The following is a 14,767-nucleotide window of genomic DNA, read 5'->3' on the forward strand; positions in this document are numbered from 1 at the left end:
CACAATTTTGTGCGGCCCGTAAGCTATGGGTTAATATAATACGAAGTTGTTGTATGAACCCGTGTTAAGTTAAAAAATACTTTGTTGTTTGTTCTGTTGTATTGTTGTTTTTCAATGTGTCTAATCCAGTGTAAAGACCCAATGGGTTGGGCGAATAGCTAACAAGTATTCCTCGTACACATCTGTTAACTCATTTAGTGCTGACAACGTGACTGACGCGTTTGCATTACCTGGCCATTAGATATAATTAACATATTTAAATGTGGTAATTAAATATTAATTAACAGGTCAGCAGTGATTGTGTTAATACAAACCCCCATCCTGTGGAGGCCTATTATCCTCCAATTAGAATCAAACATTCATTAACCCCATTAACCATTCCTTCACCTTTTCATTAACCGTGATACTTAGATTGAGCTAGGAGCTCTCCAAATTTTAGTTTTAATATTTGCACTACTAATATTTTTTAAATAAACTGTTTTGCTGTCAATCTTGAAATTAAAACAAATACAAGTTCTGACATACTTCAGGATGTTCAGGAATACAGGTCATCCTGATTTTTCAAGTACAGAGTGAGAGTAATCCTGCATCCGTTGAATCATCTGATGACGTGTGGGAAGAAGAGCACTGTATGAACGGTGAAGTCATTACACTTTACAAAAAAGGTGATCCTCTTGGCTGCGACAATTACTAAGATAATACGCTACTCAGTGTTTTGGGTAAGATTTCGGCGAACATCCTCTTGATGAGAATAAGGGACCCTATAATATAAGCGCTAAGGAAAAAGCAGGTCGATTTTTATGACGAGCGTGTGCGAATCAAATCCACAACCTTCGATGTCTTCTCCAACAGAGCCATGAGCTGAACAGTTGGTTAGCCTACACTTTGGGGATTGTGAGAAGGCTTTCGACAGTTCACTCCGCTCTTACCACTGGGGGATACTGGAAGCATACGGGAACCCTTCCGAGATCATCACCATAATCAAATCCCTAAGTACTTAATAATTTTTGGAAACAAATTCGAAAAATCCTGTTGAGACTTGTGTCTGACAGAAAGAGGGAAACATAGTTTTTAAAAATACTATTGAAAAATTATGATTTTCTAGATACCTTCCAGCTTCAAGTACCTGGGGGTACACATCACGGGAGATGGCATTTTGCAGAAAGAGCCTGCTATCCCAATGGGAATGGCTGGAGCAACATTCAACTCGATGCGAAATGTCTGGGACTCACGATTGTACTCGGTCAAAACCAAATGCCGCCTATTCGATGCTTGCATTCTGACGGTGCTGCTTTACGGTAATGAATCATGGCACCTTACGAAGGTTCAGAGCAACCGTATACTGAGCTTCGAAAACAGATGTTTGCGACGAATACTGGGCGTGCAGTGGTATGACTTTAGGAGCAACGAGGAGATAAGAGAACGCACCAAGCAGCCTCTCATCACGCTGAAAGTGAAGAGGCGACGTTGGACCTGGCTCGGCCACGTGCTGCGGATGCCAGAAGAGAACTTTAACCTGACTTGCCTGTTCTTCAAGCCGACCGGATTCCGGCGACCTGGAAGGCCGCTAAATACAATCTACAGAGTGTATACGGCGGAGCTACGGGATGCTGGTTTGACCTGGAACGAAGCAAGAAGACTGTCGAGCGACAGGGATTCTTGGAGGCGCCGCGTGGTGTCCATATGCTCCAATTAAGGGGCGGATATGGCCATAGAAGAAGAAGATACCATTTACAAAATACAGCACACATAATAGACTGCGAAATCTTTAACGTGAGACCTGGCGGCGGCGCTCGTGTTGTATCTTGTCTATGGTTTTCGATTTCGAAGTATTGAAAGTACTGAAACGCGAGAGGAGGGGATGTAATTCTCCAAGCCGCCGCCTATCACCGTAAAGATTTCACACTATAGCTTTATAACTTTTTTCAATAACGCCATACATTTCGGTCCACCAATTTTGAAACTGTCCACCAGAATTACTTTTATGAATTAATTAGGTCCGCCAAATTTTTGTATCTTATTTTGTATAGTCGTTTTGTGGGTAGAAATGAAATTGTTTGCTACTGTATTACTTATTGTTTGGTTTTTTATGCACAAATTGACACTAAAATTTCTGAGATCAGAAGAGGCACTCTCTCGCTAGTGGTCTCATGCATTGTAAATCAATCAGGTTCGCGGCGCGGCTTCCTCCGCTGCCTAATGAGGTTGGTGTGATGACGCATAAAACCCAAAGACCGACCCATGCAATTATTTATTTACATTAAACGTAATGCTTACTCTTCAAGAGTATTTGCCTGCTATTTTTTATACAATGCCATGTGTCATTTATTATAGGTATCTTTTTCTCGTAAAAATAAAACATTTGGGTGCCATGCAAAATCGTCTTGCATGCTGTAGGTTCGTCACCAGTGCCCTAGACAAAAGCTGCCTTCCATAGAAGAATAAAATTAATAAGACTAGGTACCTCTGTCGACTATTTTGACCATCAAGCCCATGGGCGCCACATCATGAAGAGGGCCCCCCAGGCTGGGATCTTTGGCGGGCCCCCCTACCTATCGCTAAGGATAAAGGCAGTGTGACGCTCTACAGTAGCGTTTTCCAAATGGTGTACGCGGTAATTAAAAATTGTGTCGTACAACCACATAACTTTAAATAATAATATTTTTGAAGGAAGCGACTTTTTTTAGTATTAAAGCAAATTTGTGATGTGTGTTTATCTCACTAATCTGGTCGACTCGCCTCGCCGAGCCCACAGGCTAGAGCCCTGTCAGCCCCCTCTTTGTGGCGGCCATGATCAAGCCGTCAAGCATAAATTTCACATGATTTTAAATTAGGTATACAATTTTTTGTTGAAATAAATATCATTAAACCATTTTATTCATTGTTATATTAAATTTATTATCCAATTTTTCAAGGCTTTTTCAGTACTCATTAACTTTTGAGATACGGAATAAAATCAATACATAATTAAATTTAATCAAGGACCAGACATCAGCTCACTTTTTGTTTGGCTGATACAAAGACTTGGTCCGAGTCACATTTATATTTAGGCAACATTATGCCAAATCATTCTTATTTTGATGCTTGCTGTGTTTGGCAGAGGGTCAAGTGTGCCTCTTTAAATTCAGGAACGAGACAGTCATTCGTGGCAGATATTCTACACTTTTAGACAATCTCACTTGACACAGAAACCTTGATTCCCATGATCATTGAGTATTATTGACTTATTTTAGTAGAAATCAGTTAACTGTTCATCCATCGTTCTCCGTAATTATTTATCGGGATGTCTTCAATTTCAAAATTGGGTACGCAAAGGCATCCTCCGGGTGTCGTATTGAAATTCACATGGTTGAAATTTTCTTTGAAGTATATAGTTTCACTACTGTTCACATCTTTGTCATCCAAATCACATATCGTAATGTTTTCAACTTCTCGAACTATCAGCTGACCCCCGGTAAAACAGTATAAATGACTGCCTGAAATTAAGACATACATTAATATTAATAAATCTTTCTAATAATTATTATACAATCAAATTAAGAGTGTGCAGGGCATTTTTAAAAAAATATTAATTTTTTTCGGTTAGGTACATGTTCAAACACATGATCTTACTCCCTACTTCATTTATCGTTTGTCAATTTATGTGCTACGGCCGTATGTTGTATCTTAACCACTAGGGAATACCAATAGAAATGGCGTATTTCAAAAAAATACTACCTTATTCTTAGGTCAATAATTATTATAAAGCAAACATTATTCGTGGAATATTTATCACATTTGAATGGTCAAAGACATAGCTTATAATCAGTATCTTTAGAATTATCTTTCAATGTGTAAATCTTGCCCATTTTTTGAATAATAAAATTCTTAATTCTTGTCAAATTTGGGATCATAGAGATTATCAATATAATTTTTTATCATAAATATTTCACTGTAATAATGTCGACATAAATTTTACTAATGGTTTTATAAATGCTTTTAAAAATTAATAAACATATAAAATCTTAACACCACTGCACATGGATGTACTGAAATATGACTATATTCTAAAACATTAGAGCGAGAGGTTTAAAAGAATACTATTTTATGTAATAAAAATACTTTATGCAGTCATCAACTGTTTAAAATAAATATAAAGGATAATAAGGCTTCAAAATTATATGAATAGATTATCTACAACGTTTAAGGAATGTCCAGGGTTATGCTCTGAAAATAGTATAAAATCTCGATTTTGACCTACGCTGAGCATGTTGGCCGTTAATAAACCAATTTTTTTTATTACCTACTAGGTATTATAGGTACCTACCTGAAGTATTTTCAATTATGTATATTTAATAATACATTATGCAGGGAGCTCAGAAATAATGGGAACTGAAATACCTAACGGGTAAGGAGTAGCAGGTAACCGATCTCCGGAAGAATCCTTTATAAACTTAAACACGTTTCAAGAATACGTCATGCGTCGAATACTGACAATTGCTCTCGGTTTATGCATTGACGCTCATTTAATATTGGTGTATTACACACACTATTGCACTTGAATAATGCGTGTATCACTTTCAAACACACATTCAAAACCCTGCATCAAAATGTAGCGTATTGAATACAGCCTATCGGAATTCTATTTATTATCTGTTCTGTGATATTATTATGGCAAGTTACATTCTTAAATCTTGTGAATTATTCGTTGAATAAAGGAAATGGTTCAATAAAAATTGTTAGCAAGTTCAAGTAGACGTTATAACTAAATATTTGGCGAGAGTCGGTTAGTAATTAAGGCAATTAATATTCCTTGACTTACAACAAAAAAACCGATAGTCAATAATAACACAATTTGACAAGCATTTCAAGTAGGACCTACTAGTATAAATTATCATAATTAAAATTGATGATATTAGAAACTATATTGTGGTACTGCGCAAGAGAAATGTCAGAGCGGGACAGCATGTATATTCCAGATATATATGCCATTCTAATTTGGATTGAGTATAAAATGTATAATGAGTATACTAAGAGCCGTTTCAGACGGGACACCGGTGTCGCGCTCGTATATAATATAGGCCTTTGTATTATGTTTATGAACGCCCCAAAGCTAATGAGTCAACGCATAATTTCGCGTTATAAATTAGAACATAAAACTGGGTGCAGTAATAAAAAGAAGTGCATCGGTGGCTTGAGAATGTAGCGGCTGACGGAAAAGTGTACCGGACACCCGTTGACTCATTAGCTCTGGGGTGTTCATAAACATAATACAAAAGCCCCTTTATTCGAATACAAAGGCCTCTTATATTATATACGATCACGACACCGGTGTCCCGTCTGAAACGGCCTTAGGAAGAATGTGTCATAATGGCATTCATGCGTTACCTGAGATACAACATGAGGACACACAAGCATTAAGGTGTTTTATGAGCAATTCTTCCTTGTCTTCTACTTCAGTATCCACCGCATACAGTGTATCACCCCAATTGTGTGTATAATGAAGCCTATTCATGTATGAGAATATGGTATCATGGCCACATGAGATTTGACATAATGCCACCCAAGTATTGTTCCGTAGCACATATATAAATTGCGAGGACACATATAGTTCATTATTGTGAAAAGTAACCGTAGGTAATTGACAGTGTATGGGAAAATCGGGTAGATTTTCCCACGTATCGTTTCTAAGGCTGTACCTCATTACTGATTTTAAGGATATTCTAAATTTCCCGACACCTCCGACGAGATAGATATGATCGTCATGGACTACACAAGAGCTGTGGCGTCGGGGCATAACAGGTGCAGAATTCAAAATGGACCATTTCTTTTCTAGACAGTTATACATTCTTATTTCTGTATTCCATATATTCTTTCCTTTTTTGGTCTCGCCGCATAGTATTATAATATTGTATGTATTCCACGACACTATATTATACCCCCACAAATTACTATCACCTATATCTATCCAATTTGTCAATTGTTTATTTTTTAAATCAAATGTCAGCAGACATAATCTGTCATCAGTCTTTCCGGCGATGCAAGGGTTTTCTGGGTGTCGTCTTTTCTTCGTCGATCTCAAAAATCCGGACATTATGTCGTAAATATTTGAGTCAAACATTTTACATATTTCATCTTGAAATTGGTCTGGTATTATTTGTATCGATTCAGTTTTACTAATTTTTTTTATTGCATGTGTGATACTGAGTAGAGCATTAACAGCTAGACTGTTTTTCTTTACAAGATCGTTTTCGAGTATTGCATTCAAAGAATCTTCGTCTAAAGATTGATAATTTAGACAGCTCAGAACAACTAAAATACCATTGGTGTCTTGACAGTTATGTTTACTTAACCAGTCAGTGCCAGCTTCAAAAACATGAATTTCTTTTTCGGTTTTCAAATATGAATGTGATATGTACCAAATTAATGTTCGAAAATCATTAATGTATTCAATATTTTTACGAATCTCTTTAAAATTGCACAATCCATAGAATGTTACAATATTTTTTATATTTGTTAATTGGTTAAGATTTGCTATTTGTAAAATCTGACACCAAGTTTTTACATTTATTTTCGGTATCAAATTGTCTAGAACGCTTTCAAAATTGGGAATTTGAAGATAATGAGAAGCTTCGACGATTTCCGTTACCGAGTCCAACATTTTTATGTCATCCCATCCGTGGTAAAAATAGTTTAGAAAATAGTGCATTGTATCTGCTGATATTACCTGAAAATTGAAAAAAATAATAATTTAAAAGAAGATGAATTTCAAGTAGGGATTGCAATACCGAATGAAAATGTCAATACCGGTTTTTCGGTATTTCTTAAACATTAAAAACACAGTAGAAGGTGCTTAACAATAAAAATGTAGCTATTAAAATCTTTTAAAAATATTATTTTATAGCAAAACCTACATACCTACATTTATTATGTTGACATTTAAAATATGTATTGATCATAATTGTAGAACTAGTGATTTTTTACAAATAATTTGAATATATTGATAATTTTAACAAAAGCCCTCAAAAGTTCATATTCAATGCTTGTACAGTCATCAATAATTATGGAATAATTGAACATTTTTCTATTTCGAAATAAAATTATGATAATTCATCGCGACAATTTACTACTAACTAATCCATGACCGATCCTAATAGGATCATATGGGCCTCCACAGAGTAGAGGTTTGTATTAACAGATTTCGTTTTTTTACGAGAAATGGATGTCAGCCACTTGCTCAACCTATTAGGTCCATACCCTGACTCACACACAAATTGAAAAACAATATGTGTACTTGCCAGACCCAGGATTCGAACCTGAGACCCACGGCGTGATAGTCCAACGCTTAAGGCTATACCCCAGCTGAGGCATGGTCTAAAAAGATCGTGACTAGGCGATGCGAGGAATGCGGGTCGCGGGTGCAAATGACGGAAGCCGAACGAAATATAATTTGACATAAATGTTCAACATGCGTCCTTTTTATGTTATGTTTATTATTATATTCGTAATAATAATAGTATATTCATTGACATGTTTTCTTTTTTAAGTACATACGTAAAGGTTTTAAGTCATCTTTACACGATTTAAGAATATTTTCATCCGACGCCATGACAAAACGAATCGACGTGCAGACGCCTCGACTATCGCTCTCCGAATGACAACGCGGCCGTAATTTCGTTCTACATATAGTTGACAATTATTTGCCGTTTCACTTATGTACGCTCTTAAGCCGCGTGGCCACTGTGGTATTCGCGACAATTACTTATATGAATATATTTGATGAAATTTGTTTTATTATTTTTTCACCTCTGTTGGATTCTCTCAATATATATGCATTTTAGCAGCACATAACTTATAATCCATTATCAAAAACTTAAACGAGTGTGCTTTCTTAATACTAAAAATTCCGGTATTTCGGTATTCATAAATACTGGAATACCGGTTTTGAAATACCGGTATTGTAATCCCTAATTTGAAGTAAGCACAGACGACAATAGCAACAATAGTTGCCCTTATCCGAAAAAAACAATAGCATGGTTATTAAAATAAAAAAACAAACAATAGACAATAAAAATACATTCCTACTTTGTACGCACAGGAAGAAATCGCATCATTAGTGATTAAGCAGTTCTACCATAGCCTATTCGGTAAATTGTGCATAATATGCAGTTCACTATTTATATACATCAGTAGCGAAGGGTGGAGGTGAGGTAGGCTGTTAAGATTCACCATAAATAGTGCACATTAAACTTTGTTAGTCATACATATTTGTTTCTATTGAACTAGACTACAATTTACAGATGGTGTTGGGTTAGCTTTTAAAAATCAATTATACCCTGCCTAAACCAAACCTTAATAGTTTTGGTATACTTTGGGCGATACGACAAAATTGCGCTCACGTTTTCATTCATACTTATTTGTTTTCGTTGGATTAAGAATACATATTACACATATTGTTAGTTCATTTTTTTAAATTCATTAAGGCTATACCTCAGTTGAGGCATGGTCTAAAAAGATCGTGGCTAGGCGATGCGCGGATTGCGGGTCGTGATTGCAAATGACGCACGCCGAACGAAACATAATTTGTCATATAAATCCAACATGTGTACATTTAATGTTCTGTTTATTGTTCTATTAGTAACAATAATAATATATTCATTGACACGTTTTCTTTTTCAAGTAAATGGGTAACGTTTTTAGTCATCTTTACACGATTTAAGAATTAATACCCCCGTCGCCATCACGAAACAAATTGACGTATTCACACCTCGACGTTCGCTCTCCAATTACCAGCGTCCAAAATTTCATCGCGCCTATAGTTGAAAATTATTTACCGTTTCACCGAAGTATCGTCTTAAGCCCTGCTTAAACCAAACTATAATAGATAAAAAATATTACTCTATAAAATACCTAAAGTTATGTATGATTTAATTTCATAATTTTAGATATTTTATAGATGGACGAGTATTTTTTGACTATTCTTTGGTTTTGCTTGGTTTCGCAGGGTTCAATCGAATTTTAAAAACTAACCAACACCGTCTGTAAATTGTAGTTTTATTTCAATGAAAACAAATACGTATGACTGACAAAGTTTATAGTGCACTATTTATGGCCGTTCTTAACAGCCTACCTCCATCATTCGCCACTGATATACATTACAATATAAAATACACAAGCACTGGAATAAACTAGAAAGAGAAATGGATGTAGTTACCGAAGGAATACCATAAATCAAATATTTATAATAAAATGAAAGTACTGGCAGAATTTTGAGTTAGGTAGGTACTCGTTATTACCTACCAATGGCGGAAGGGCGAAGGTAGGCTATGGAGATTTGTGTATAGTGTATAGTGCACAGAAAATTTTCAGTTTTCTTTTTGGAAATTCGTATTCAAAATTTTTGTCAGCCATACTTATTTATTTTCATTCAGTAAAGAATACAAATTGCAGATATTTTTTAAAATTCGATTAAACCCTGCCTAAACCAAAGCATAATAGATAAAAAATATTCTTCTATCAATACAGTATCTAAAATTATGTATGATTTAATTTGCACAATTTTAAGCAGGGTACTCATTAGCGAGCCGTAACTGTAACCGTTCCAGACACTGCAACCAACTCTAGATGTGAAATAATTATTTATTAGGTTTGCGAACTAATTATTTGGCATCCATACTGGTTACTGTATATTGCAACGGTTACAGTTACCGCTCGCTAATGAGTACCCGGCATTAGATATTTTAAAGATAGAGAGTATTTTTTATTTAATATCTATTATGGTTTGCAGAAGACAGGGTTGAGTTGAATTTTAAAAACCATCTGCGATTTGTATTCTTAGTTCAATGAAATTGAATAAATATGACTGACAAAGTTTAGTTTGCTGCACTATTTATGTCCGATTTCAACAGCCTCCCTCCACCCATTGCACATTGTAATGTTCCGTATTTATTATAAAATGTCGAAATACATAATATCTATTTCCATTAAATTGGAACATACTAATTCTACGTACAAAATAACCGTTCGGTTAAATGCTCTACGGACAAGGCGTCATTTGGTCTTATTGTTATTCTGCCATCGGTTGCCGGTACAAAAGTTCACGGCGATAATGTATTCGGCGAACTGAATAGGTACAATTTACATGTGATCTTACCATGACAGTGATTATTTATAATTTACATCTTGGGTGTACGATATTTATACCATGTGGTGCCTTCAACAATCCCTAACTGTCAACCACGAAAATGTAAGGCAGTTTGAGACACACTTTAGTTTGGGCAATCGTAGCTTATGGCAGAGCTAGGTGCAATATCTTACCTTTGCATTTATGAGAATATTATTGTGACTATTTGAAAGATTATGTTTAATAATAGAAGCTTAAAAATAGTTGTCAGGGTGTACAACGTTAATGATTATTTTTTATTCAGTTGTTTTATAAAATGAATCTTCGGGTTGCCAAATTATACCATGAAGATTAAGCTATACTATATTTGGGGAGGTAGAGCATGTTTTTTGATGCAGGTCAGTTATTTGTGACCCATTCAATGGTTATCCTCTGTTCGAAGAGTGGTGATAAAGATGGTGAAACATTACAAACACGCAAGCCCCGAATGTTATATTGTTTTTAATGATTATTATTGTCACCTGTAAAAAAATCAGAGTTTATCTAACAGAACTAATTACCTCGATGACGACTTCATCTTTAGTGTTTTCCACGAAATTTCCACTGAACATGGCTTCGAAATACTGACATTTTTCAGATATTTTTTTCTTTTCGACGAAGAATCGTTTGTTTCCAGCTTTTAAAACGACATCGTGATTATCACAATAATGAAACTCTTCATCGAACGATTGCGACATTTTATGAATAAGATAGCAGCTCTCTCTTTTAAATCGGAATATACAATACCGCACCGGAATTATTATTTAAAATACTTTACAGATACTAAGATAAATGAGTCGATTTACAACATTTTGTTCGGCTGTCCACAATCAAATGTCATGTCAAGTTTGACAATTTTGGCGGCGGGTATGGAATGTTATTGCCATCACGCAAAGTGCTGATAATAATATAATAATAATTAGTGTAAATACTATTTAAATTATTTATAACATAAATTTATAAATAATAAGAAATTTTATATAAAAAATATTAATTACAGATGGTTTTGCTTGATTTAGGAGAAAAAATAGTGTAGTAGAAGTCTAGAATTGTATCTCAACAAAAAACCCTAAAACACATTTAACACATATCATTTCCACAAAGAGTATACAGGCAAATAGCACTTCACCAATAAAGAAAATTGAAGAAGTAATATAATATAAGTAAACATATAAAAATATTATTCAATATATTAAATTACATAAATTTTTTTAAATGTACCTATAGTATTTTTATTTTTGTCAAACGAGTTAATTGTCAAAGTCTCTTTTTGCAGCTTTATATTTGATAGTACAGCATAGGCATGCACATTACTATAAGTTTGGCGAAGCACAGATAAATACTATTATTATTTAAAATAAATTAGTTTTCGGGGAAACTGGCATAAATGTGTATGGCAATTTACTAGATATTTAAAAATGAAAATTCTAGTAAACAATATGTACAAAATTTCATAAACAGCGCATCCGCAACATCGATTTTCTGGTAATTATAGTGAAGTTTTCTATGTATTTGGATCAATATATTAATAAAAATAGCTGCCTTATCTTTTACGAAGGTTTTCAGTTAGATATGTTTGTGTAAAAGTAAGTTTGGCGATTTATTATATTGCACTATTTTTTCAGAGATACATGCCACTCGATGATTTACACAAATGAGCAGACTGTAACGTCAAAGTCAAACAGGCGAAGTAATCGCTCGATATCATGCAGCTGTGAACTGCTTTCGGCGAAAAATTCCTGTGCATCATGTCATTTCAGAAATGGTTCAAAAAATATACGGTGTACAAGTGAGACATTTTTTTATGACAATACTACTATTGATTGCAATTAGATTTAAGACATTTTGTTGAATTATTTTAGATTAGATACCGTACCTACCAATTATTCGCGTTAGGTTTCATTTTTTGAAATCGCAAAGCTTTCCAAACCGGGGGGTCACCCAACGAAAAGCTAGACAATAATCTCGTCATTGTTTTTACAATCAGCTGTTAATTTTTTTTGATATTCTTTTGTGTAATAAGTACAAAAAAAAATGGCGACACATTGGTCAGCTGTTTTAACCAAAACATGCCAAATATTATTTATTGATTAACTATGTATTAGAATAATATACCTATCATCTTAATTTTATTGCTGAATAAATAAAATAATATAAAGTTACCTACTTATGTACTGATGGGCACCTTTATTTTAAAAATGAATTTTTTTGGATCGTTTGTAGACGACTTCGGTGGTTCTTACAGGTACCGTTTGAATCATGGCATCCATTGATATACTACTGGATGAATCATATGCTTCTTAAAATGACACCCGATTTTCAGCGACTCGGCCAGTGTTAAAACTTACTGTTTTAATATCAGATATTTATAAACTCGATATAAGCTCACTTAATATTTGTCTCGAAAACGACCTGGCAATAATTATGAGTAAGTGTACGGCCTCAGTAAGCGTTGCGTGCAGCGCGGCGCGCAGCGCAGCGTGCGGCGTTCTCTGATCTGTCCTTAGTGCACAGTGAGCGTTTGGAGCGTTTAGCCAAAGTGAAAATTTTAATAACTCTGGCTCTCTCGCGTACGGAAGTGTATTGAATGTGTTCTTGGGAGTTTATATGCAAATAGGTGTATATTAAGTAAAGCGATAGAAACGAACGTGGAACATGCTTGTCTAATAATAATAGCTACATGCATTTTACACAATGTTATAAGAGATCTTGAAGGCAATTTTGATTATCATCCACAATAGATTTCTTAGATTTCTCTACTTAAGAACATACGGGTTCTTTCCTTGTGATAATGATAATAAAATGAATTTCCCGACTCGTTTTATTCTGGGTATGCTTTCAATGCAATCCCTGTCCACTAGAAGAATGATTGCTCTTTTAAAGCATTTCTTTTTACTTCTTCGTGGGTTCATTTACAATCCGTAATACTGGCAAATATTAATTTTCATGTTCCCACCAATATTACCCGTAACTCTACGGTTTTCATGATACCTCGTCGCAGGACAGATGTTATGTTTCATGATGCTGTGTATCATGCGATTAACTTATTTGATGGCACCATAAAGGTTGATTTATTTTTTATCAACTATATAATGTTAGTAAACGTGTTAAATATGTTAAATTTATAATTGTATATATCATGTTTTTTTAATATTTACATAAACACATGCTGTTTTTTCTGCTTTCTTGTTATATTAGTTGTTATTTGTAATTAAGACATTTTTATAATTTTGTATTTATTATGTATTATGGCGCATTGGCTAATCGCTGTAATGCCGTAATACTCTTTTTCTAAATAAATAAAATAAATAATTAAATAAAATCATTACATTATAAATAATATTCCTACAGAATCAACTACGAATAAATTCTCAGGTAATAGACGAAACAACAGTTCTTCCGTCACAGCGCGAGATGTAAGAAACCAATTTTCAACTATTTTTTGGAAAACAGAATAACTCCGGCCTGAATAAATTTGTAATGAAATACTTAATAATACAACGAACTTTATACTAAAAAATAAAAACATTATTTTCCTTCAATTCCGATTTTTACTGCTAATTCCCTCCACCGAATAACGAAAATAATTTGCGCGCCGAAGTAAACGCTGTTAAATTTCAAACTGGTTTGTCATGAGCGCGCGCGCTCGTCAGCGCGCCGTAACAAACACAAACACCCCTGCTGTTTTTCATAGCCAGTAAGGCCACCTGCATTGCGTAACACGTGTTTGTCCTCCACGCTGCGCGCTGCGCTCTGCACAACGCTCGTCACTGAGGCCACACACTAAGGCCGATCTAGCTTGCATCTTACTCTAACTAATAGTCAGCGCATGACGACTTGCTCTGTCCGCTCAGACATGTTGGTAGCTTGCAAGCTTTGGGTTGCAGACACCCTTTTTTTTTTTTTTTTTTTTTTTTGAATTATTAATAACCATGTCCTTGCTTTTTCGTACAAGGTGGTTTGTTAGTAATTTTGAACAATCACAAACACCCAGGCTTTGAGAAAAACACATAAATGTTTTTGTCATGACCGGGAATCGAACCCAGAACTCTCGGGTGGAAGGCCAGCGCCTTATCCACTACCCTTAGGGTCACTATTCCAAGAACGCAAATTTAGTTTTACAGCCAGGGCAATACGGGTGAAATTCGGGAATCCATGTTAACGGTCTTAACGCATTATACCTACAAGGAAATATTATAAGACGATATTCGTAATATCTTCTTTTGTGGTACATTTTTAAAATGACACTTGTATGAGAACTCCTCATCTAGTAGTATATCAATGATGGCATCCCTATCAGTAAATACCTTCAAGAAAATGCCTATCGGCCACTTAAGATGTGGTATATCGTACTCGTGGATTAGCACCACCGTTCCTGGTTGGATGGTTTCACTGGTGTGTTCAATCTTTCTTCTTCTCTTTGAAAGATCGGTTGTTTCTGGCGATGGTCAGCGTCCAAGGATGCGTTTGTTGTTGACCCCTTCAGAAATTTTATTCTAAAATTAAATAAAGATCTTTACATTCTATACAAAAAAGGTCATCTATCAATCATCATCAATCATCAGTCTGTTTAATACACTGCTAGATGAATATCTCCTTAAGTTCAATATACTTTTTTTGGTTCCT

At 34.9% G+C, this 14,767-nt stretch overlaps 2 protein-coding genes across 3 annotated transcripts in view; one reads left to right on the plus strand and one right to left on the minus strand.

Annotated features, from left to right (window-relative positions):
- Positions 1–2,879: 2,879 nt before the first annotated feature.
- On the minus strand, positions 2,880–10,985 carry LOC147071196 (trishanku-like). 2 transcript variants are annotated; one of them, XM_085948081.1, is made up of 3 exons: positions 10,663–10,985; positions 5,368–6,706; positions 2,880–3,476 (listed from the first exon to the last, which is right to left on the minus strand). In XM_085948081.1, exons 1-3 carry the CDS (start codon positions 10,837–10,839, stop codon positions 3,244–3,246), a joined length of 1,749 nt encoding a protein of 582 aa, XP_085804207.1. In that variant the 5' UTR covers positions 10,840–10,985; the 3' UTR covers positions 2,880–3,243. The 2 variants fall into 2 exon arrangements, with proteins under 2 accessions (XP_085804207.1, XP_085804208.1); XM_085948082.1 differs by lacking the exon at positions 5,368–6,706 and having other exon boundaries at positions 3,294–3,476.
- A 570-nt stretch (positions 10,986–11,555) lies between these two features.
- LOC147071197 (tubulin polyglutamylase ttll6-like) overlaps positions 11,556–14,767 on the plus strand; it is a 31,941-nt gene continuing 28,729 nt past the window's right edge. The window contains exons 1-2 of the mRNA XM_085948083.1: positions 11,556–11,626; positions 11,767–11,930. Coding sequence (XP_085804209.1) covers positions 11,904–11,930 — 27 coding nt within the window. The 5' untranslated portion in view covers positions 11,556–11,626; positions 11,767–11,903. The remainder of the gene's footprint in view (positions 11,627–11,766; positions 11,931–14,767) is intronic.

This window comes from Rhyacophila brunnea, unplaced genomic scaffold (assembly GCF_057557595.1).
Source record: "Rhyacophila brunnea isolate RB1 unplaced genomic scaffold, BYU_Rbru_1.0 scaffold_20, whole genome shotgun sequence".
NCBI classification, from domain to species: Eukaryota; Metazoa; Arthropoda; class Insecta; order Trichoptera; family Rhyacophilidae; genus Rhyacophila; species Rhyacophila brunnea.